This window comes from Geotrypetes seraphini, chromosome 7, assembly GCF_902459505.1.
Source record: "Geotrypetes seraphini chromosome 7, aGeoSer1.1, whole genome shotgun sequence".
In the NCBI taxonomy this organism is placed as follows: domain Eukaryota; kingdom Metazoa; phylum Chordata; class Amphibia; order Gymnophiona; family Dermophiidae; genus Geotrypetes; species Geotrypetes seraphini.
Genome location: NC_047090.1, coordinates 66730851 through 66757405, shown reverse-complemented (window position 1 = coordinate 66757405; position 26555 = coordinate 66730851). Strand labels below are relative to the sequence as shown.

Sequence of the window (26555 nt, the reverse complement as noted above, 5' to 3'; positions counted from 1 at the left end):
TACAATGCAGCAAGATAGAAGGAAAGGAGTCTGGAGGTGGCAGTGGAGGACAAATGTATAGATAGGATGGAGTTGTCTGATGAACAGAGTTCACTGGTGGGAGCATTAGGGGACAGAAGTGTGGAAAGATATTGAAGGGCTGCAAAGTAAATATACTTGTAGGTCAGTGTCCCTTTTTTATTAGAATGCATTGCTATTTTTCATTTTATATTTCATTTAGTCCAGCATGTATGTACATAGCTGTCAAAGGCTACATAATTAATGAATTCATAGTCTCAGCAATCCATTGCTCTCCTCTACCTGCTTTTTCTTTCAGACTATATTAATCAATCTCCCCATTTATCTCATGCTTTCTTTTCACTTTTTTGTTTCCCCTTCAACTTCTCTCATGCCCTCTTATGCATCCTCTATCCCATGTATCACTCCCAATTCCTCTTTTCCTGCCACTAGCCCTTTTCTCTCCTTTCCCCCAGCTCCCTTCCATCTTCTCCCTTTTTTTCCTGTCACAATCTTTCTAATAGTTCTCCTCTTTTTCTCTTTCAATTTATCTGTACTCTTTATATCCCTTCTCTCTTTTACCCCTGTTCTGCCTCCTAGTTCATCTTTACCTTTCTTGTCCCAGAAATATGCAAAGAAAAATACTTTCCATTCTCACATTAATCCTGCCTCTTTTGTTAATGTGCTTTCAATTTGAAAGCAACTAGCAGCTAAGGGATTTGATAACTTCACTCTGTCTCTCAGACTATCTATACTTTGCCCTGTCTACTGTTCAAGTCAGAAGGGGGAGAGACATGGAAGCAGCGGTAGCAGTAATATGCAGTACAATAACATCCAACTTGACTCATCTTTGGTTCATCATCATGTAAGGACAATGACCCACACTGAGCTTGAAGCTTACAAGGCTCTTTAAGGACTGCAGAGGTAGTCTTAATGTCAGAGCAGCAGGTTATTCACAAGAGAAGCCCACTGAGGCTCCTTTATGTCCTTGGACAAATCATTTCAGCCTTCGTTCCCTCTGGTACAAAATTAGTTTATAAGCCCTCTGGGGATAGGGATATAACTTGTGTTCCTGCTTGTAGCTCACCTTAAGAATGGGTTTGGAAAAGATGAGCAATTACATCTCAAATATAGCTTTTTTTAAAATTGAGGCTTGATTCTCAATTTCATTACTAACATCACTCACCCTTCCTTATTTCAAATTTTGGCTATAAAATTTTAGGGTGATCCAGAATGTTGCAGCTAGATTGATAACTGGAACGCCAAGATATGAACATATTACCCCATATCTCTGACAACTGCATTGGCTACCAGTTGTATTTAGAATCCAATACAAAGCAATTATGCTGTCATCAATTTTTATATTACCCGATACTGCACAGATAGTATAAATATTTCAAGGGATGTGTAAATTATGAATATTTTTCACCACAATAGCTAAATCTTTTCAGCTATTACAACAACCCTTTTAAGATCTTCAGCGGCACAATTTATACTTTACTTTTCATAAGAATGAAAAGTAAAGTATAAATTAAGCTCTTAAACAAGATTTAAAGGAGAGCACATTAAAAAAATAGATCCAATGAGGATTTGACACGTAAAGTTTAAGACAATGAGATGTTTTGAGTCCTGAATTGTGCCACTGAGGATCTTAAAAGGGTTGTTATAATAGCTGAAAAAGTTTAGCTATTGTGATCAATTTTTATATGGCATGATTCCCAAATTTTTTAAGAGTTTGATGTCTGGTTACCAACCATCAAGATCATTGCGCTCTGAAAACTCAGCATTGTTGAAAACAAAGGCCAATCCCAAGTATGTGGAAACTAATGCTATAACCTCTTCATGTGCAGGAGTAAAACTGTGGACTGGCCTTGTTGGTCAAATTCGGAAATGTGGGAGTTCATTCAGGAAATTGCTAAAAGCGCAATTATTTGTTGATGCATTTCTTTAAGCATCTGACCTATTGCAAGGATTGAATCTTTCTGCTTTTGTTTTTATCTGTTCTGACCTGTTTCAATATTTTATGTATGTAATTTTATTGTAAACCGTTTTGGAATAAAGCGGTATAGAAATTTTTAAAACAAATATAATCATAGTCCAAATCAACTAAAGATGCTTTTCTCAGATTTTGGGCCAGATTCTATAAACAGCTCCTTTTATAGACTCACACCTAGTGGTGCCTAAGTGAACTTTGGCGTTGCTAGGGGTTCAAGACATTAAATGCGGAATATAGATAATAAGTGTGTGTGTATGTATATATATATATATATATATATATATATATATATATATATATATATATATATATATATATATATATATATAAACTATTAGGCCAGCTTTTCACTTGCTTAATTTGGCAGTGCCCATATTGGATGCCTATTTTCTACCCATAACCATGCCTACTTTTTAACATAGGTGTTGTTAAGCATCCCTAGGCACTGGATGGCACCTCCATTTAGGCATCACTAGGTGTCCTAAGAGTTCGACACCGAACTCTTAAATTGCTTAAGTTTTATTTTTTGGATTGGCTGAAAACCAGCATGGATTAAGCCAATAAAAAAAAAAAAAAAAGTTTGGCACAAATCCCGAACTTAGGCTTTGCTAGGTGGCCGCGATTAGGGCACCTAGCATCACCTAAATAGGGTGCCATTTATAGAATATGACCTTTCATTTGTGCCTAAGGAAAAATATTTTAGATAACGCCCTGTTTATCACTTTCTTACTACACTATCGGTGCTAAATACAATAAAAAATAGTTTTTGTACTATGCTACTCATTAATACTGACAAAGCCACAATGATTTAATTCCTACATAAAGGTAATTTATATTATTGAGAACATTAAAAGTGTGCACATTAAACCAGCATTATATTTGCATATAAAATGCAAACCCCTTATTAACCCCTAATTAATAAGTAGAAACCCCTATCTTTTCCATGCAGGCTACAAAAGATTGGGCACAGATTGTGAAATTTCTTTGGTGAATGACATCAATTTCTAGCAATGAAAGCTTGAACAAGAACTTGTACTGGCTATTACAGTACAAACTGAATTTAGGATGCGAGAACTTTAAAACTGTCCGGCATGTCCATTATGGGCTCCTTTTACTAAGCTGCGCTAGCGTTTTTAGCGCGCGCTAACCCCTGCGCTACATGGAAAATCCTAACGCAAGCTCTATGGAGGCGTTAGCGTATAGCGCACACGGCAATGTGCGCAGCTTAGTAAAAGGAGTCCTATGTTTTGGTTAATTACTAAAAGCAATGCTACATTTAACCATAAAAATTGAACTCTTACACAAATGGTGCTATTTAGTGCAGTTAATATTTATCAGAAAATTACAGTATTGTGACAGTATAAAATGTAGGTTAAATTGCAAAAAAATGGAATTTCCCAGCTATTTTATACTCAATTTTTAATTATATTAAAAATATATATGGGTAGTCAATTCTAAAGATTTCCACTTATTAACATACAATCTTGGGTCAAATTATTGGCACAACTCTCTCCCTCTCCCTCCCAATTTTAGTCACTAGAAATAGCATTCAAGATCATCAAAATCATAATGTCTGAGTTGCTAGAGAATGCTGATCTATGAAGGATTTTGTTGTCGGTGTCTTGTAATATTCCCATTAATTCAAAGAAATGTTCTTTCTAAAACTTGTCATTTCTTATTCTTGTATGTTTATAGTAGTGAGGACAATTTAAGGCCTCCTTTTACAAAGCTGTGGTACAGGTTTCTACCGTGGGCTGGCGAGTCAAATGCTCTGACATTCACAGAATTCCTATGAGTATTGGATCATTTACCTCTACCGCAGATGTAGTCTGTTTAGCAGTAAGATCTGTATTTAGTATAATGCTGAATTTTCCATTCACTATCAGATTTGACTTTTATTGTCGATAACAAAACCCAAAGAATAACCGGACCAATAGTGAATGTTTAAATAAGTTTATTTTTTATTATTGTGCATAAGGAAGAAAAAAGACTTCATAGGGTAAAGCAGACTAAATATATTCAATAGTACTGCTGTTATTCCCCATCCATATGAATGTATGCAGTGTTCTAACAAAAATATAACATGTAATGAAATGATGTAGCACTTATCTGAAATCCCTACGGAGCGCCCGTTTCACCAATGGCTCCTTCAGGGGAAAGAGAGTTATGTTTTAGCTGACTGGATGCTCCATAGGGATTTCAGATAAGTGCTACATTATTTCATGTTATATTTTTGTTTGAACACTGCATACGTTCATATGGATGGTAGGAGTTTTTTTTTGTCCTATGATTATAGTGTGGAGAATAACCCAGTACTATTGAATATATTTAGTCTGCTTCACCCTATGAAGTCTTTTTTTTTTCCTCCTTATGCACAATAATAAAAAATAAACATATTTAAATATTTGGTCTGGTGCCACTTTGGGTTTTATCGTTGATACTGTTTTGAGTGGACCCAATTGCTCCAATTTTTTTGTTTTGTATAGTTGACTTTTATTGTGGCAAAATTTTTGTTTGCTAAACATTTTGGAAATTAACTATTTCAGTCTACTTTTTCTTGTCAAATTTATGTATTATGTTTTACATTATTGTAAACCGAGTCGAGCTCCTCTTGGTTGATGACTCGGTCTATAAAACTGTTTTAGTTTAGTTTAGAATCAGTTGGTAAAATAAAATATGGATCATGGAAAATTACCTGAGTTATCAGGCTAGCTATTGAAAGCTGTGTGATCAATCCCATGAAACTGTAGAGCAGTGGTTCTCAACCTTGTCCTGGGGACCCCCCAGCCAGTCGGGGTTTCAAGATATCCCTAATGAATATGCATGAGAGAGATTTGCATACCTGTCATTTCCATGATATGCAAATCTCTCTCATGCATATTTATTAGGGATATCTTGAAAACCCGACTGGCTGGGGGGTCCCCAGGACAGGGTTGGGAACCACTGGTAGAGGAACAAAAAGCAGACAAGTCAAAGCCTATATCCAGAGAAGGGCAGTATGGCTGCATTAAACTCTCAAGAGGCAAAATCAACTAACAGGAAATGGCAGCAAGGCTTGATAGGTCTCAGATATAATTTGGAGCCAGTTCCTCCCATGGACTGCAGGTTGATTTGGCTATACTTCCCAACTAGTAAGATTGAGCAGCATAAGTGGTCTTGTACATCAGACAGCTGGGAAATATCCTCATCTAAAGTAATGTAGAAGAGGCTGCATCAACCAAATGGGTTCTTAGCTACCAGCATCTACTATATTATAATGAATTATTGTTTATTGCTTGCTCATATCTGGTGGCAAAATTTCTTTTTAACTAACCAGCTGCCATGCTAGTTCCGGTATAACTTTTATTTAACTTTGTTTATGTGTGTAACCTGATTTTAAAGGCAATCTAGATAATATGCATTTGCAAAAGGTCTCCACTTTAGTTGATGCATGAGAATGGAGGAATACAAGTTTCATAGCAAAGTAATAAAAAATATAGAAAATTATATGAATTTCCCTGTCCCCCCCCCAAAGGGGAAAGGGATTGGGGCTTGTATACTGTCTTTTTGTAGTTTTATAATCACACTCAAAGTTGTTTACATACAGGTACCTCAAGCATTTTCCCTACCTGTCCCGGTGGGCTCACAATCTATCTAAGTTACCTGGGGCAGTGGAGGATTAAGGGACTCACCCAAGGTCACAAGGAGCAGCATAGGGTTTGAACCCACCACCTCAGGGTGCTAAGGCAATAGCTCTAACCACTATGCCACACTCTCCTCCTTGGCACACTTGTAAATTGATTATTTCTAAATAAATCACATGGTTTCTTCAGGATAGCGCAATGCAACACAGCCTATAATTCTTGCTCTACACTAGTATACTGACTCCCTTTAATTCAATTTAATGTTAATATACTGTATTATAGATATTTGTGCATTGGAATATCCTTTTATAAACTATATACTTCTAGTTACCTGGACTTCAAGTGAGGAACTTATACATGTAAATACTGAAACTTAGACAATATGCATCATATTTGTGTGCTTTTTTTCTGGAAATCAATATTATGCCTTGAGGTGGAAAACACTGCATGAAGCAGGATGCTAGATGTGCTTGCTTCAACAGCATACATACTAAATTAAGATGCTGGATAAAATACATTTCTGTTGATCTTTCTATGGTGTAGAAGGTGGTTTTGGTGACGAACAGGATCCTTGACTGTCAAAACTAGTTGCTCGACCAGGTAACTGGAAGAAAAAAAAGATCTTGTTAATGTAAAGTTAATAACATTGTAAACAATATTACTGTAACACAATTCATATCTATTAACCTTGTATAACCTGATTCCTGATTGGATCAGACTAATTAATTTCAGCCTTATTTACTAAAGTATGGTAAGATTCTGCAGATTACAGGGGTTAAATTTAATGCATAGTAACAGCACTAAGGGAACGGATTGGATCCGATCCGTGTCCAGGGACCGATTCACAAGTTGCCCTCATGCAAATGAGGGCGATCCGAATCACATCCCCAACTGCCTTCCCAGATCGGTCTATAGCGATCTCAACATATGCGCAGACCATCTGTAGATGGTCTGCGCATGCTCTGGCCCTCTGAGCCCGGCAGGTAATTTTTTTTTTCTTTTAATTTTTTGGAAGCCCGTGGTATTCTCTCCCAGTAGAACTAAGAAGGATTTCTTGTTACTTGCAATTTTGCAAACTTTTAAAAGCATATCTGTTTTAAAAGTATTTGATGTAATTATTGTTATTTCAATTATGTAAATTGCTGGTATCTGACGAAATTGAAATTGTTAATCTACACTGATCCAATAATATTTGGTATCTAACAGAATATAAATGCTGTTGTAATTGTAACTGTAATTAAGATTTTATCTTCTTTTCAATGTGTCTACCACCACAATTTCCTTCCTTCGGCACCTAGCAGACCACTTGCCTACTTGTTTCCTGTGACCCCACTCTTAGCGAAGTACAGGCTCCAAAACGGGACACAAGAGGGAAACTGTAAGGGCTGCCTAACCTAATTGTTTTAGTAGGCTTTAAGTGGCGCAATAATTGATTGCACCATTAAATGCTGATTTAAAATTAATTTTAAAAACCTAGGCGCCTCCTGGGTCTGGCAGCTAACAACCAGGTGCCTAGCATTAGTGATGCCACATGCCTAAGTAGGCAGGTTTAGGGGAGGAGTTGGCTTTAGGTATCACTAAGTGCCGCTAGGCACGATTCTAGGATGAACCTAGGCACCAGAAATGTAGACCTTTAAAACCCTGGCCTATATTATCAGCACCTAAGTTCATCATTAGGTGTTGGTGGCCACAATTCTCTAAGTGATTGACATACAGGAGACACCATTTTTCTAGGCGCCACTTATAGAATCAGTCCCAGTATTCCAAATGAGCCTCACCAATGACTTGTACAGAAGCGTTAACATCTCCTTTCTTCTGCTAGATATGCCTCTCTCTAAGCATCTTAGCATCCTTCCGGCTTTGCCCATTGCCTTGTCATATTGTTTTGCTACCCGGATATCTCAGACCCCACGATCTTTCTCCTGGTCCGTCCATATTAGCCTCTCACCTCCTAACACATATAGCTCCTTAGGCATAAGTATTTATTTGGTTGAATTAAAGTTTTTGCTATCACTTTCTACAATTGTTGGTCTGCTGTGCTTGCAAGTGCAGATCTTCTGCCTTTCTTGTCCTTTCACTGCATGTCACAAAATGATTGAAAACAAATTTTTCTCTAAAAAAGCTTGGGCCACAATCAAATTGAGCAACGGTCTACAGAGGCAGAATAATACTAGCTAGCTTGATTGCATACTAACTGCTTAAATATGTCAAATCACCAAACAAATGGTGGAACAAGAAACTGCAAGAAGAATATTAAGAAAATATAACCAAATTGCGATAGCAGAAATGAAAAAATTAATTACATGATCAAACAATTCAAATCAATATCATGGATTGACTTCTGAAATGATTCAGTTCTTGTAGGAGAGCAGACAGTATATATAACAGTAAGATCTGGAAACAAGCACGCATTGTTGTCCTATGAAAACTGTGCATGGACCTCTTGAATCCAAAGATCTTTCAAGAAGTTTCCTTGCTTAACCGCCTATGAAAACATAAGCTCTCACCCCGTTTTAGAAAAACAACTTATTCCTTAGCCAGATGGCTTTTGGCTGGGCAGTTCAAAAACAGGCCAGGTACCGATTCTCATCCAGTACATCAAAAAGGGCTTTGAGACATGCCAAATTACTAGTGCTGCTTTTGGCAACCTCTCAGTAGCATATGATATAGCTACTCTGAGAATCTAAGACATAATGAAGGGCTACCAATTAGTCTGTATGATCCAAATACTTATTGACATCACCATTTCTGTGTTAAAACAAACTTGGAAGAAGATTTAGCTGCTGGCACCTACAAAAATGACAAAGAAAGCCATACAAATGCATGCAGTTTTATTTATTCCAATGATTCAGCAATACTGAACACAGATCAAACACATGCTGAGACTGATGTACTAACCTGCAGGATTCCCTGTAGGTTAATGGATTGTTTATGCATAACTTTCCTATCCATGCAAATGAACTGGATAGCAAAGTTGTACAGAATATTAGGCTCCCATGATAGCAAAAAAAAAAAAAAAAGATAAATCTCAATGAAGCAAAATGATTGTTTCTACAAATATGGGCTTATATATCCTTGCCATAATAGAACTGCCAAATAACTGAAGAAGTTCAGCCAACATAAAAGAAAATGTGGGACACAAAGAGTACTAAGCACCTACTATACCAAAGGTGGGCAACCTCGGTTCTTGAGGACCACAGCTCCAGTTGGGTTTTCAAGATTTCCCCAATGAATATGCATGTGATTATTTACATACAACGGAGATAGTGCATGTAAATAGATCTCATGCATGTTTACTGGGAAAATCCTGAAAATCTGAGTTGCAGCTCTTGAGGACTGAGAATGCCCTCCCCTGCTCTACATAGTAACTATGTACTCTTCTCCTACAAGAAGTTGCTCAATTGCTCTTATATCTACCCTGAATCCCTTTAGTACCCACACCATAGGTGAAGAGCCAACATGACAAAATGGGGATACTCTACCAGATACGAGACCTGCAATTGTTGCATAAGACAGATCATGCAATGCCTTTTAGTTTGTCCATTGCTTGAAGGTGACCCCGGAACAGTGCAGGATCTCGCTGAAGCCAACTCATGACTGCTGAGATGTGTTTATCAATGAAATGAAATATAGCCTTGGTGGATGGACATGAGAAGAAGAAGATGGCTGTGAATGAAGAATAGAAAATAAAAATGTAGATGGTATATAGAGTGTTTTGATATTTTAACATATGTTGGACTTACATGTTAGCAGCAAATTATGTAGCCCTGAAGCTTGCTAAATTAGCCTGGGTACCACCTCCCCCAAAATTTTTTGTTTGGAGTCCAGGCAATGTCAAATTTTAAGGACATATCATGAAGGAGACTAAGACTGACAGGAGTGCTTCTCCAACCCCCAATATCTATGAACCATGGATGCATGGTTACATGTCTCCCCAAAATAGGTTCCCTTAACATTTGTTATACTGAGTGAAAGTCTTGTCAAGGCAATGTGTACATCAGAGGCCAAATTCTATATATGATGCCCCCAAAAATCAGCACCATAAAAAGCACTATTCTATAAGCTGCGTTTAAAGTTAGGCGTGGTTTATAGTTTAATCATGTTCCCCAAGCATAAGCACTACATTTAGGTGCAACCATTTGAACCAATGAAAACAAAGTGCAAATGCATGCGCATAAATTTAGGCACGGAGGACCTAATTCTGTAATTGTTTACGTAATTTAAAGGAATGCCCATGATCTGCCCATTCTCTACCCAATTTCATGCCTCCTTTTTTGACTCGTGTAAAATTAAGTTTATGTGCATAACCCTTAATTGATTCTAATTAACACCATAACTGCTTGTTAAAATGCCAATTATTGGTGCTAATTGTTATTTAATTAAATTGCCATGCAATTTTTGGCACTTTTTATAGAATTAAGGGGCATACTCGCACACTTTATATTTTCTTTTTTTTTTTAAATTCTTTATTCATTTTCAAATTTACAATAAGTGTAACAATATATCCAAACAAATTAACAATAAATATAACACTTAATAATCATCAATGGTACAAATAATATGCTCTTATCTCCCACCCTTCCCACCCTTTCTTATTATATAATCAATACCTTATACAATATGTAACAATAAATTTACCCTCCCCTCCCCCCTCACAATCAAACTTGTAAATTTAAGGGAAAAAAAAATAAAATAAAATGTCATCTAATCGGTACAATACTTTGTAAATGGCTCCCACACATCCTGAAATTGCCTGTAAAAACCGCACTGTATTGCAATAAATCTTTCCATTTTATAAACATAACATAAGGAATTCCACCAGAAATTATAATTTAATCTACTCCAATTTTTCCAATTATACGTAATTTGTTGAATGGCAACCCCAGTCATTATAAGTAACAATTTGTTATTATTTGTAGAAATCTGACTTTTTGCTCTCATTGCCATACCAAATAGCACAGTATCATATGATAATGCCACTGGGTTATCTAATAAACAATTAATTTGGTCCCAAATTGATTTCCAGAAATTCATAACAAATGGACAATAGAATAATAAATGATCTAAAGTCCCTGCTTCGAGATGACAGTGCCAACATTTATTAGACTTAGAGCTATCCAATTTTTGTAACCGAACAGGGGTCCATAATGCTCTATGTAACAGAAAAATCCAAGTTTGTCTCATAGATGCCGACACTGTACATCTCATCCTCAGTGGCCATTGAGACGCAGTAATTTGATGCTTGATCTCAATGCTCCAAATGGCTCTCAGATCAGTTTTTGGTTTCTTTTTAATAAATCTAGTCAGCAATTTATACCACTGGGCGGCCTGGTGACCCAAGAAGTCCGCCTGAAAGCATAAGAACTCCATACTATATTGATTATTAAGGTTTTTCCAGTCAGAGAACCTCGCCTGAATGGCACGCTTCAGTTGCAACCATCTAAAACTTTCTGATTTATTAAGGCCATATTTATGTTGCAACTGTGAAAATTCAAGCATTTTACCATTAGAGATAACATCGTCTAATAAACGTATTCCTGCTCTCATCCAACACTTCCAGGCGAGTCTTTCTCTGCCAATTTGAATCTTGGAGTTCAGCCATATAGATTGATTTGTAGATTTGTGAATTGGAATTGTTGTTAAATTACTTACATAATGCAATGTTTTCCATGAATCAGCTAATATTCTGTTATCTTTACTGTAACTAGGCATTTTGATACTGAGCACATGACAAAGGCACACAGGAGACATGAGTTGCCATTCAAGCCACAACCAATCTGGGTATTTTTCCATGAGCTTGGGAGGACCCAATACATACCCTGGTGCAAAATATAAGCTTGATGATACCTATAAAAATTGGTAAAATTTACCCCTCTGAAATTGGCCTTTGTAAAGATACCAAGGCTACTCTGGGAGTTTTACCCAGCCAAATAAATTTTATGAGAATACTATTTCATTTTTTATAAAAGGACCCTTGAAAAATAAACCGGCAACATACCCATCTGATAACAAACCACAGGCAAGATCATCATCTTAATAGTTTGGACTCTCCCCCCCATGAAAGATATAAAGGATTCCATTGCTCACACATTTCTGTGACCTTCTGTAATAACGATTTTTCATTTATTTTTATTGTTTCTTCCATTGTATTTTTAATTCAAATGCCTAAATATTTTATTCCATCTTCCCTCCATAGAAAGGGAAATGAATCAAACAAACCTTTTGTACAATGGACATTGAGTGGAAGAATTTCTGTTTTACTCCAATTTATCTTGTAACCTGAAAATTTTCCAAATTTCTCAATCATTTCAAGTAAGCAAGAAATGGTTGTCTCAGGATTTCTCAAATAGAGCAATATATCGACTGCGTATGCCGAGACCTTATATTCCTGATCTCTACGAGGAATACCCTGAATCTCATCTGCTTACTGAATAGCTAGTAACAGGGGTTTCAATACAATATCAAAAAGCAGAGGAGATAAAGGACAGCCTTGTCTAGCCCCCTTCTGCAACCTAAAGCCATCTGAGAAATTATTATTAATTTACAATTTAGCAACAGGGGAGCTATACAATGTTTGAACCATTTGTATAAATCCTGAACCAATACCAAATCATTCCAACACTTGATACATGAAGGTCCATTCAACACGATCAAAGGCCTTCTCTGCATCAAGGGATATAGAAAACGCCGGATCATTTAAGGCTTTTGATAAATTCAACATATGCAAGGCAAGCCTAGTGTTATTAGAAGAATGTCTTTGAGCAATGAATCCAGTTTGGTGCATTCCAATAATAAAAGGGAGAGTTTTACCCAAACGTATTGCTAAAGTTTTAGCTAAAAGTTTTCCATCAACATTAATTAAAGAAATAGGCCTGTAATTTGAAACCAGAATGGGATCTTTATTTGGCTTTGGCAAGACTATAGTTAATGATTCCACCATGGTACCTGTAATACAACCATTAGTTAGTTGATTCTGATATAAATTTAGTAAATATGGTAATAGAGTAATTTGGAATGATTTATAAAAACTCTACTGTATAACATTTCCACCTGGAGTGGATCCAACTCTAAGGGACTTCAATGCTGCTTGCAATTCCTGAATTGATATTGGCTTTTCTAAACTTTCTTTTATATGCTCAGGAACTTTCGGCCCCTTGATTAAATGTAAAAATTCCAATCCATCTTTTTCTTTATCTAAATATGGCTCAGAAGAATACAGATCTTTATAAAATTGTAAAAATTGTTTTAAAATAGAATCAATTTGTGTACAAGAATTTCCTTTTTCATCTTTTATCGCCACTACATTTGTTTTTCGTTTTTTTGCTTTTAAATAAATTTGCCAGTAATCTTCCCACATTATTTGAATTTGCATAATACAATGCTTGTTATGAAAATAAATCTTTCCTTATCATTTTAGAAGAAATCTCATTATATTTCCCTTTAGCTTTCAAAAGATCTTGTAAAATAGAATATTCCCATTTATCTTTTAATTTTGATTCCAATATCTTAATTTCTTGTTCTAACCTAGAAAATTGATATTTAATTTGTTTTTTAGTATATGCCGAAAAAGAATAATTTGGCCTCTTATGGTTGCCTTAAAAGCATCCCATAACGTCTCCACTGAGATATCTTCCGTATTATTTATTTGAAAATAATCATTTATTTTTAACTGAATTTTCTCAATAAAATTTGGTTCTACAAGCAAAGCATTATCAAATCGCCACAGAGATCTTCTAACCTCCTGATCACTTATTTTAATTTTAATCCACACCCCACCATGATCAGATAAAATAATTGGATCAATGGAGGCTTGTGTTACTTGCTGAACTAATGCATTTGAAATAAATATATAATCTATTCTTGAAAATGATTTGTGGACATGGGAGCAGAACGAAAATTCCCCATCATTAAAATGAAATATTCGCCATATATCTTTTAAATCACAATTTTGAACCAGATTATCCAACTCTAATGATTTCATAATTCTACTAGGTTTTTTGTCCACTAAAGGATCTATAACAGCATTAAAATCCCCTGCCACAACTAAATTAGAAGCAGCCAGTGGTAACAATAATTGTTGTAGAGATTTGAAAAATTCAATTTGATTCGAATTAGGTGCATATACATCGAATAGCGCCATGGTAGTATTTCCCAGATTCATGTCTACATGTAACCACTTTTCTAAGGAATCACAGCAATTAATTTGAATGTAGCATTACATCTCTTATTCACCAATATAGCAACACCTGCTTTTTTCTTTACAGCTGGGGCATAAAAGCAATGTTTCACCCAGTCTCCATGAAGCTTTTGAGACTCTAAAGCTGATAAGTGAGACTCCTGGATGCAACATATATCAATATTCTGTTGTTTTAAGAATAAAAGTACCTTCTTTCTTTTTATTGGATGGTTGAGGCCATTTACATTTAGTGAAAATAATTTAAGTTCCATCTATATATTTATTTCCAGTACATTTGAACTCCAACAAATACATTAATTTATTATAATTTGCATACACATAAATCATTCCCTTCAATTTACTATATAAAACATTCTTCCCCACTCTTAATTCCTTAAATATTATATTTCTATGATACCAAAATCATTCCCTATGCCATCCCCTATCCCTCCCCTCCTAATAATGCGATAACTTGAAGACATCTGCTCAGACCGGCCACCCTTTCCCTCCCATAAGCATCTTGATTGACTATTCCTCCTTTATTATAAAAAATTATTCAATCTATAATTAAAACCCCTTACTACCTTTTAATTAAATATCTAGCTTTTTATATAAAATCTTCATGAATTCAATTCAGTTAAGAATATGTACTTTGAATTACATTATATTAATAAGATCCATCTAAATACGAAAACTGCATTAGAATTTTTTTTACATCCCCTCTTAAAAGTGGTAAATTGATTTTAAAACTATTAGTGCATTACAATAATACAATATATCAACATCAATTATGCTATAAGTTCATTTTAATTAATTTAAACAATAACTTTATTAAGGTATGTTTACCACCAAAGTAATAATTAACCAGCTCATGAAAACCATTGAGTTAATTTAAACTCCATCAGAACTATAGAATTATTTAAATATTAATGATTTAAAATAAAATAAGGATTTTCTTTTTAATATTATGACATCAGAAAATGTAATAATTTTCAAATCTTATTTAAGATAATATCAATATAATATTTCATTTTATTTTAAGAATTACTATTGTAACAGTACACTTTCCATAATAAATCTATTTATGTTAACCTCTATCACTTTCCTAAAAGTAAAATCGAATATACTTAACATGACTCATCATTTTGGCCTTAATATTTTCATCAATATCATTTTAAATTGCTGCTATATGACTTATGATAGAAAAGGCCTATAATTTTAAAATTGAAATGAACAAACCCTCAGCAAAGTATTCTTGTCCCTTGGTGTGTCTGTATAATAGCTCTCTCTGAGGCACCGAATCTGGCAGCATCTATATTTTCAGGAGCGGCTGATGCCAACGATCCATCCATCTTGTAAATCAAACACTCCAACATCCTTAAACTTCACTTCCTTGGGCTCAGACATTTCTTCCGATTCTGTCATTAAAGCCATATTTGATTGTGCTTCCTTTGCCGTTGTTTATCCCCTTAAACAAAAAGCACTGATACTATCCGACGCCAGCTGTTTTTGGCCAGGTTAAGGATGAGCTGCGGGGAGTGGAGGATCCATAGGGTATCGCTTCAGCACGTAGTTTCTCAGATCTAGGCTCCAGAGCTGTGACAAATGGCTGCTCCCTTTAGCATTATTAGATGCCGGAAACCGGAAGTGCTGAAGTTATTTGACACCAGGAAGTCTGCTGAACAATTTGCAGTCCAAAAATGTTTCATAATGCCACAGGAGCTACCGAAGCGCATAATCTTCCTGCACCCTAGTGCTCAAGGCGAAACTACCGCACCAAAAAACATAGGGAGGAGGCGAGCCGCTATTTACCTCTATAAGGGGATTTCAATCCACAGAGCAACAGCAGCTCACCTACAACTCAACCTTTGTCCATTCACAAAGTTCCACAGCATTCACCCTCCAGGGATTAGTCTCAGGAATCTCCCTGGCTGTTACCAAAGGAAATTCCCTCAAGGCCTCGCTCAATGCTCCACCCTCCCTCCTATGACGTCAGGTAAATATGAATTACATAAGTGCATACTTTTCAGCATAAATCTGTCTACAGAAAAAGCTGGTGTCAGTGATGGAAACATATTGTATGCCAGAGCAAAGTCTACCAATAAAAAGTACTGTACATACTCAAATATACACCAAACCAAATATAAACCGTGGTAATCTCCCCCCCCCCCCCCAAAGGAGGAAAAAGGTTGATTCAAATATAAGTCCGGGTGTGTTTGTGTGTGTTATATTCAAATGCTGTGCCCTGCCAGGCTCTGTACCCAGCCCTCCTCCTCCCTCACTCCCTCCCCTGCTCCACCAGGCTCTGCAACCTGCCCCTCCTCCTTCCCTGCCCGGCTCTGCACCCTTTCCCCACCTTCCTCCCTGCCAGGCTTTGCACCGTGTCCCCACCTTCCTCCCTGCTAGGTTCTGTCCCCTGTACCCCCCTCTCTCCCAATGCCTTGCAGGCCTCCACTGGGCCTGCTGTAATCCCTGGTGGTCTAGCGGTGGGCTGGGACAAGAAGAATCCCTCCTGTCTGCTGTCCTGGCCAATTCTAACAACTCTTACCTCCCTCCCGCCTCCCTGATTAGTAAAAGTGTACCTTTAAAATTCCTGGTGGTCCAGCAGTGAACCAGTACAGCAGCGATCTTCCTAAGCTCCTGCCTTATGCAGAGCTGCTATCTGAATGGCTGCCGTGAGTTCTCGTGGCAACCTTGTGAGATATAGGTCTGCATGGGAACGGGGAATGCGGGAATCCCGCGGGTCCCGTGGGGGTCCCACGGGAATACCACCCTAACCCACGAGACTCCCAAGGGGACCCCCCTCTGGCCCACTGGACTCCCACAGGGACCCCCCTCTAGCCAACAGGACTCCCATGAGGATGGAAGGCTTTGGAAGCAGGGTTCGTTCATATAATATAATGGACACGTCAGCCTTAGTAAAAGAGGGGGTTTATAAGTTAATTACCTGAACAGAAAACAAAAAAGGGTTCCACCAAAGAGATTCCACAAGGAAAAACAACAGTGCAAACACAAAAGAAACTGTGGAATTGATGATCCTGTCAGAAGTAATTGCTGCTTTTTATGGGGACGGGCGGGGATGGAGGTAATTCCTTGTAGGGATGGGTAGGGACGGAGAGGATCCTGACAGGGACGGGTGGGGACGGAGAGGATCCTGGCGGGGACAGGTGGGATTTCTGTCCCCGTGCAACTCTCTATCATGAGACCACGGGAATTTGTGGCAGCCATTCAGATAGTGGCTCTGCATGGTACAGGAGTGTAGAATTGCTCCTGTCCCAGCCCACCTCTGAACCACCAGGAATTTTTAAAGTACACCTTTTACTAATCGGTTAGGCGGGAGGGAGGTGAGAGTTGTTAGTCAGCCAGGACAGGAGGACAGAATTCCTCCTGTCCCAATCCACTGCTGGACCACCAAGTGTTAATGCAGGTTTGGTGGAGGCCTGAAAAAGGTCCAGGAGGGGGACAGGTGGGAGCTGACCCGAATATATACCGCCTAAAAATCTTTTTTTTAAAATTCAAATATATACAGCATATATAGTATTTTAAAAATTGCCTCTTAAAAATATCACAGCAGTATAAATTAATATAGAATTATGGTAAAAGGCAGTGAAACTGGGCCCCAGGTAACTTAGGGAATGACACAGGGACAAATTTGTCCCTGTCCCTGGGATCTTTCTCCATCTCTGTCCCGTCCCTGTCCCATCTCTGCAATCTCTGTCCTCATCTGCACAAGCTTTGAACACATTAAAATTATAAGTGTTCAAGGCTTGTGCAGACTAGGACAGAGCTTGCAGGGATAGGAACAGAACTCATGGGGACGGGACGGGTTCAAATTTGTCCCAGTGTCATTCTCTAATTTACACTGTGTGCTAAGCAGTTATGTGTTAACAGCACATAGGTCTTGTCACTGTTATCACACTTGCTTGACAGATAGTATGAACTAATTAACATGCTAACTGCATACTGTGTTATGCAGTGGGAAATGTGTGGATTACGGGCAGGGAATTGGTCAGCATACAGAACTTTACCTCACATTGTCATCTGTGCGGTCAATGCAGCTGCACTTACCGTCTCCTAAACAAGAGGTGGAAATTGGATCCGTGTTGTTAGAAAACTTAATACACAGTAAAGAACTTTTCTGTGTGTGGTAACTGCATAGGATCATACTAGGAATGCTTGCAACAGTTAGCACAATGGCTCGATCTGGCATGGAAAATTACTTTTTCTCCTTATCTACAGCAGATATCCTGTTCTCAGTCGTTGAAGGGACAACCTTGAATTGTTTAGAGACTTAGGCCTAGATTCACTAAACTCCCCGATCTGGATTGTTGGGTGATTCTTGGCCAAGTTTTGCTGAGCGACTGATTCACAACAGATTCACAACAGATTCTGCATGCAAATGATCTGATTGGAAGGATCACTGTAGAGCGATCGAGATGCATGCGCAGATTATCCTTGGTTGTAGATGCAATTTGCGCATACGCTTGCTCTTCACACAAGCGAGGGGGTGGCTGCAGTTTATTTGCTAGCCCTACGAGTGGACATTTTAAAAGAAATGATTTCAATTTTTGTACAGCCAGACTATGAACAGAACACGCTTTAAACCCATGGGCTCGCACTGCGCTTTTTGCAGAATATATAAAAAGGGAATTCGTATGCATATGTATTGATATTTTAGTTTTATTTTATATTTTGATGGTTGTTTTATATGGGGTTGTAACCTCGATACTGCAGAGAGCAAGAGAGTCGGCAAGGACAGTAAGCGACTGGTCCTCAGCAGTCGCTTCATTTCAGATCGGCAAACCAATTGGTATTTCTTCTTCTGCTTAGTGAATCAATGGCTTCCTACTTTTGCATGCCGTTTCCCCTCATTTGCATGGGTGGATTAGATTGGGTCAGAGATTGATCGCACAGCAGTTTAGTGAATTGGGTTGGGGAACGATTGGGTTGGGAAATGATCGCAAAACCATCGGTACAGAATCGGTAAGTTTAGTGAATCTAGGCCTTAGAATTAAAATTTTCATTTTACTTAGATTTAATTATTTTGTTTGTTTTGGTCTAATTTTGCTATTTTGTTTTACCTTTCTGGTGTTTTGATTTGAATTTACTGGTCTCTTTTTTTCTATTTTGTTATCCTTACTATTGAAAGTTTTATACAGGTGCTTTAGCTAGATTGTGAGCCTGTTGGACAGATAAGGAAGTTTCCAAGTACCTAATAATAGTTATTTTATTGTTTGTGAACCGCTGTGAACTTCATAGAGGTATTGGCGGTATACATAATTGTGTTAATTTTTGTATCTAACTTGTGGAAAGTGCAAAACTTTACCACACTTTTATTAAATGGTCCCTTAGATCTAAGTATTAGCACTAAGGGGTTCTTTAACTAAAGCTTAACATACACTAATGGAATTAGCACATGCTGAATGCCAAGAAGCCTATTTTATACCTAAGAGTTTTTAGCATTTAGCACATATTAACTCTGTTAGTGCATGCTAAGCTTTAGGAAAAGAGTCCCTAAGTAAGTAGTTAGGGTTTATAAAAGCTGCAGACATTATTTAATACTAAGGATCAAACAGGAAATAAAAATAAAGAGAGATCATGCTGATGCTCTTGATTTAAAAAGTATTCAAGTTCAATTTTATTTGATAAATCGCCTATAAAAATTTTCTAAGCGATGTACAGTTTAAAACAACTTATGGGGGAACAAACAATCCTAAAACAAATTTTAAAAACAGTAATATAGATAACAAACAGTATTAAGACCTAAAAGGTTTCATTATATATATAAGTTAATGACTAACTGGATATACTAAGAAGAAGGGGGAAAAGTTACAATTATCTCAGTCTAGGAAAGAAGAAACAAAAAGGGTAAAAACACATAAGGAATTCACAATACTATTGTAAAAGAAAAAAGGGTCTAAGGCTGGATTCACTTAGTTCACCGATCCTATCTGATCCGTGGGCGATCTATGGCAGCCTGACTGATCCACAACACGTCCTCATGCAAATGGGAACAATCGGAGGCACGCCCCAAAGCAACTACATGGATCGCTGCAGTGCAATCCTGACGCATGCGCAGACCATTTTCTTTGTCTGTAGATGGTCTGCGCATGCGCTTGCTCCCCGTGAACCCAGCACTTAATCTAAACTTTTTTGCTTTAATTTTTGACTTTTCTTGCGAGCCTGTGGTTTTAACCCGCGGGGCTGCACTGCGGCATGTTCTGGAACTTAACAGAACACTCTGAGTGCAGCCCCGCTTTATACCCGTGGGTTAAAACCATGGGCTCGCACTGCATGGAAGGGCAGCAGACAGCAGGAGGGTCGGGGCTCTCGCCATCGGAGCCCGGAGACCATGGTGAGCGGCAACGGTTCCAAAACCAAGTTCAAGTTGGGTGGGGGAAGTACAAATTGGTCAGCAAAATTGGCTCGAGCTCTTTCAGGGACATTTACCTGGCCATTAACATAACCAACGGAGAAGAAGTGGTGGTAAAGCTGGAGTCACAGAAGGCCAGGCACCCACAGCTACTCTATGAAAGCAAACTGCAGGGAAGGGCGTTAGAGAGCAGGAGAGTCGGGGCTGCAAGAGCAGGAGATGTGCCTCAGCTGAGTTGCTTTCCTTCCCACTTTTTTTCTCTTTTTGCTCCACTATTTTCAGGAGACTATGGAGTCTGTAGAAGAGAAACTGCTTCTTAAGAGGGGTAGGAGAGTCGGCAGGGAAGTGAGCGACTGGTCCTCAGCAGTCGCTTCTTTTTTGATTGGCCAGCCCAGTTGGTGTTCCTGAAATTGTTTAGTGAATCACACTTCCTACATTTGCATGCGCGAATTGGATTGGGTGTGGATCAGATTGGGAGGAAGGTTAGTGAATCAGGTCGGGGTCACAAAGTGGTTGGGACACGATTGGTAAGGTTAGTGAATCTGGGCCTACGTTCCTACCATTATTTGTATTATATTTTAGCACTGTAGAAATTCTGATTCCTGGCACATAAATTTAAAATCAACTACAGATGAGTTAGCTTAGAAGAATTTATTACAAAGTTAAAGGTAACTAAAGAGATGTTCCATACCTCAACCAACGGATGCCAATGAGTTATTGGTTTACGGGGATATGCCAACATTTCATTCCAGTGATCTCGTCCAAGACCTTCAGCGTCAAGTCCCGTCCGGCATACCCCAATCACTTCATTGTGTCCTACTCTGAGAAGCAGAAGGGCAAGAATATGTAAGAGCACTTTAGTTAAGCATTGTTTAGAAGAAGAAAACGTACTGAGGTTAGTAATTTAAAATGACTAACTCATGTTCTGAAATGTTACCTATATTCAGTATCACTATCCTTTTAGATGGTGCTGCTGAATGTATTTGCGTAACTTGAACTTATCTTAGAATTTCAAATTATTAATGCTATTTGTGCAGCCCACTTGGCCAGTTAACTTATACATGAACCCCTGGATTATCTATATGGAGGCTGATTCTACAAACAGCATACCAATTGTAGGTGGCAGTAGACATCCTACTGCCATCTCACCAGCTAATTTGGACACATGGTGAAGGATGCCTACAATATAGGCCTCCGACTCCTGCCTTCCGATGTGCCTAGGCATGCCTACTGACGCCCAAGGCTGACATGGGTGTGGTTTCCACTGGAAGTGGCCTTAGGAATCCGTAAGCATCTCAATGCGTCTCTGTAGGTGTGAGGCATATGCCTTAAATGTAGGCTTGTAAAATGTTGGCCTACATTTAAGGTGTCTGTTAGAAAAAAAAAGGACACAATTCTCTAAAGGATGCTGATGCCTGATTGACACGCGATTGGCTCAATTAATTTGCACGCGCATCTTGAGCGTGCACACAAACCTGGGCACCAAGGTCCTGATTCTCTAAATGACGCCAATCTCGGCTTCTTAGGCGATCGCCAAGATTGGCATCATTTAGAGAATCAGGACCTTGGTGCCCAGGTTTGTGTGCATGCTCAAGATGCGCGTGCAAATTAATTGAGTAATGAGCCATTAACTATCAATAATTGGATGCGAACAACAAATTATTGAAGTTAATTGGCATCACTTAAGTTGTGCCTGTACATCTGGCTGCATGCTATTCTGTCAGGCAGGGTGCCTAACTCCAACAACACATAACTCAAGAGGGGGAGTGGCCATGGTCAGAGGAGTTCCATAAAGGTGTACGTACAGAATACTGCCTCAGTGCACCTTCGGGCGTCAGCATTTACACTATTAAGTCTGGCATCTACAATCAGGTGTAGGAATCAGTGCTGTTATTTTATAAAGAGTGCATGCCCTTTACATAGGAGTAGCTCTCTATGTAAAGATCACTATCCAAGCGACCGAAATGCAAGGGACCTAGGGAGAGGAAGAAGCGATATGGATCGCTCTGAAAAGACAAGATGGAACTTCTATCTACGTGAGTGTAGTCTACAGACCTCCGACTCAATCGCAGCACATTGATAAGGATCTGATTGTGGATATCCAAAAGTTTGGAAGGAAAGAGGAAGTTCTGCTGTTGGGATATTTCAACCTGGCAGATGCGAACTGGAATGTTCCGTCTGCGGAATCGGAAAGAAGTAGGGAGATTGTGGATGCCTTTCAAGAGGCTCTGCTCAGACAAATGGTGACGGAACCCACAAGGGAAAAAGCGATATTGGATCTGGTCCTCACAAATGGAGAGAGTATCTCTAATGTTCGAGTGAGTGCTCACCTGGGAAGTAGCGCTCATCAAACGGTTTTGTTTGATATAACAGCTAAAGTGGAGAGCAGCTGCACGTTACTTAAAGTCCTAGATTTCAAACGTATGGACTTTAATGCAATGGAAGAGTACCTGAAGAAAGAGCTGTTAGGATGGGAGGACATAAGAGAAGTGAAAAGACAGTGGTCTAAGCTGAAAGGAGCGATAAAAATGGCTACGGACCTTTATGTGTAGAAAATCAATAAGAACAAGAGAAAAAGGAAGCCGATATGGTTCTCCAAACTAGTGGCGGAGAAAATAAAGGCAAAAAAGTTGGCGTTCGTGAAATATAAAAAAACCCAAGAGGAGTGCAGAAAGGACTACAGGATGAAACTGAAAGAAGCCAAGAGGCGAAAGGACAGGCGGAAGAACAAATGGCTAAAAAATGGCTAAAAATGGCTAAAAATAAAAAAATTTTGCCTCCCTTTTTTACATGATATATTAGTGAAAGGAGGAAGATGAAAAATGGAATTGCTAAACTAAAAGATGCTGAGAACCGATATGTGGAGAATGATGAGGAAAAAACCAATGTGCTAAACAAATACTTCTGTTCTATGTTCACAGAAGAAAATCCTGGAGAAGGACCAAGATTGTCTGGCAAAGTTACACGAGAAAATGGAGTAGATTCTGCGCCGTTCACGGAGGAGAGTGTTTATGAACAACTTGAAAAACTGAAGGTGGACAAAGCGATGGGACCGGACGGGATCCATCCCAGGATACTAAGGGAGCTCAGAGAGGTTCTGGCGAGTCCTATTAAAGACTTATTCAACAAATCTCTGGAGACGGGAGTGATTCCTGGGGATTGGAGGAGAGCGGATGTGGTCCCTATTCATAAAAGTGGTCACAGGGATGAAGCAGGATACTACAGGCCGGTGAGCCTCACTTCAGTTGTTGGAAAAATAATGGAAGTGTTGCTGAAAAAAAGGATAGTGTACTTCCTTGAATCTAATGGGTTACAGGATCAGAGGCAACATGGCTTTACAAAAGGTAAATCGTGCCAAACGAACTTGATTGAATTTTTTGATTGGGTGACCAGAGAGCTAGATCGAGGACATATGCTAGATGTAATTTACTTAGATTTCAGCAAAGCCTTTGATTCAGTTCCTCATAGGAGGCTGTTGAACAAACTTGAAGGGCTGAAGTTAAGACCCAAAGTGGTGAACTGGGTTAGAAACTGGCTGTCGGACAGACGCCAGAGGGTGGTAGTTAATGGAAGTCGCTCAGAGGAAAGAAAGGTGAGTAGTGGAGTCCCTCAGGGTTCGGTGCTGGGGCCAATCCTGTTCTATATGTTTGTGAGTGACATTGCTGAAGGGTTAGAAGGAAAAGTGTGCCTTTTTGCAGATGATACCAAGATTTGTAACAGAGCAGACACAGAAGAGGGAGTGGAAAATATGAAAAAGGATCTGCAAAAGTTAGAAGAATGGTCTAATGCCTGGCAATTAAAATTCAATGCAAAGAAATGCAGAGTAATGCATTTGGGGATTAATAATCGTAAGGAACCGTATATGCTGGGAGGAGAGAAGCTGATATGCACGGACGGTAAGAGGGACCTTGGGGTAATAGTGTCCAAAGATCTAAAGGTGAAAAAACAGTGTGACAAGGCAGTGGCTGCTGCCAGAAGGAAGCTGGGCTGTAAAAAGAGAGGCGTAGCCAGTAGAAGGAAGAAGGTGTTGATGCCCCTGTACAGGTCATTGGTAAGGCTCCACTTGGAGTATTTTGTTCAGTTTTGGAGACCGTATCTGGCAAAGGACGTAAGAAGACTTGAAACGGTCCAGAGGAGGGCAACAAAAATGATAGGAGGCTTGTGCCAGAAGACATATGAGGAGAGACTGGAAGCCCTGAATATGTATACCCTAGAGGAAAGGAGAGACAGGGGAGATATGACTCAGACATTCAAATACTTGAAGGGTATTAACGTAGAACATAATCTTTTCCAGAGAAAGGAAAATGGTAAAACCAGAGGACATAATTTGAGGTTGAGGGGTGGTAGATTCAAAGGCAATGTTAGGAAATTCTACTTTACGGAGAGGGTGGTGGATGCCTGGAATGCGAGGTGGTGGAGAGTAAAACTGTGACTGAGTTCAAAGAAGCGTGGGATGAACACAGAGGATCTAGAATCAGAAAATAATATTAAAAATTGAACTAAGGCCAGTACTGGGCAGACTTGCACGGTCTGTGTTTGTATATGGCCATTTGGTGGAGGATGGGCCGGGGAGGGCTTCAATGGCTGGGAGGGTGTAGATGGGCTGGAGTAGGTTTTAACGGAGATTTCGGCACAGTACTGGGTAGAGCTTTGGATTCTTGCCCAGAAATAGCTAAGAAGAAAAAAAAAAAAAAAAAAATTTAAATTGAATCAGGTTGGGCAGACTGGATGGGTTTTTATCTGCCATCATCTACTATGCTACTATGTTTACAGAATAGCGCTTAGCGCTGATTTTTTTTTCTGGTGCCTGTTATCGAGAGCCATTTATACTCATAGAATTCCCCCTTCAGAGCAATTCTATAACTGGGCACCTGTATTTAAGCGCCACTTGTGTATGTAAATTTACAGAATACTAGTACCTATGTGTGGAAGTGTACCCTTACCTATGTAAGTGTGAGCAGAGCGTTATCTTGTAATGGCCCAGGTAAGTGGCATAGCACAAAAATAAAAGGGGGTTAAGCACGGGTGGAGCTGCCACTTATGTGTATACATTTCAGAATACTTCCCTGCTGCATTTATGAAACAGCAGTTATGCCAGGTCTTTGGCTGGTGCAGTGGCGTACCTAGGGTATGTGGCACCCGGGGCCCATCATTTTTTGACACCCCCCCCCCTATGTAAAAAAATATTTTTTGTAATGACCATGAAACAGAATAAATGGTCAGAATAGAAACAGGCAGTGAAAATTTTCTTATATTCCAAACATAACATAACATAAATTATGTCTGAATTGTCATGACATCAGAAGTTATGGAGTAGTTGCAGGTGATGCTTGGGACAGTTCTGATTGTGTTAGTTCGGTTTTATGTGTTTTTTGAATAGAAGGGTTTTTATTTCTTTTTGAAGGTTTTGCAGTCTGTGGTCGATGTCAATTGGTTGTAGAGTTGGGGGTCGAGTGTTGCAGCTCGAATGGCTAGGAGGTTGTCAAACAGTTTTTTTCTTTTGACGTTTTTGGTTGGAGGGTGTGTGAATGGTGCGTGAGTTCTCCTATGTCTGTTTGAAGTGGATTGAATTATTTAGCTGAAGAAATTAGTTACCCCCTCATCCCACACACATTAATTCTCTTCCATTTTTGTTCCCATTATAAAAAACACTGATAAGTTCCCAGAAAAAAAATACATTAAAATAAGAAGTGAAAACAAAAGCCCCTACAGATGAGAACATAACATAAGAATAGCCTAACTGGGTCAGACCAATGGTCCATCATGCCCAGTAGCCCATTCTCATGGTAGCCAATCCAGGACACTAATACCTGGTCAAAACCCAAAGAGTAGCAACATTCCATTCTACCGATCCAGGGCAAGCAGACACTTCCCCCATGTCTTAATAACAGATTATGGACTTTTCCTCCAGGAATTTGTCCAAATCTTTCTTAAAACCAGCTACACTATCTGCTTTTACCATAACTTCTGGCCACTTCATTTTTAAGTTTAGATCTTTCCTTTCAAACAGAGACCTTGCTAGATGTCAAATACAGCACAAGGTAACTTCACATGGACTTAGCTGTGCAGGAAATGTGAATCTCCTCATACACCTACCATATAGTGCAAAAATGTGCAAAAGTCTGTTTTTTTCTTTCGATCACTACATAGCCTAATGTCACACAAGCAGCGCTGTTACAAACATATTCTGTAGGTCAATGCTAAGGATAACAAAGTTTCCTTCCTTGGACCAGAAGGAGATAAACCACTGGAAGAGATCCCAAAACAACACCCAAAGACCCACTCAGTGTGTGAACCAGTTGAGTGGAGTGGACTAACTGGGGGGTGGAAATGGGCCCGGAGTTTGCTCAGCAGAATTTCCCAGACCACCTCTTCCTCTCAATACATTGA

The 26555-nt window shown here is 38.8% G+C and overlaps 1 protein-coding gene across 1 annotated transcript in view; it reads right to left on the bottom strand.

The window, feature by feature from the left end:
• Positions 1–5734: 5734 nt before the first annotated feature.
• The window catches only part of SYT10 (synaptotagmin 10), a 229693-nt gene continuing 208872 nt past the window's right edge, over positions 5735–26555 (bottom strand). The window contains exons 6-7 of the mRNA XM_033952384.1: positions 20857–20986; positions 5735–6220 (exon numbers count right to left, since the gene is read on the bottom strand). Coding sequence (XP_033808275.1) covers positions 6149–6220; positions 20857–20986 — 202 coding nt within the window. The 3' untranslated portion in view covers positions 5735–6148. The remainder of the gene's footprint in view (positions 6221–20856; positions 20987–26555) is intronic.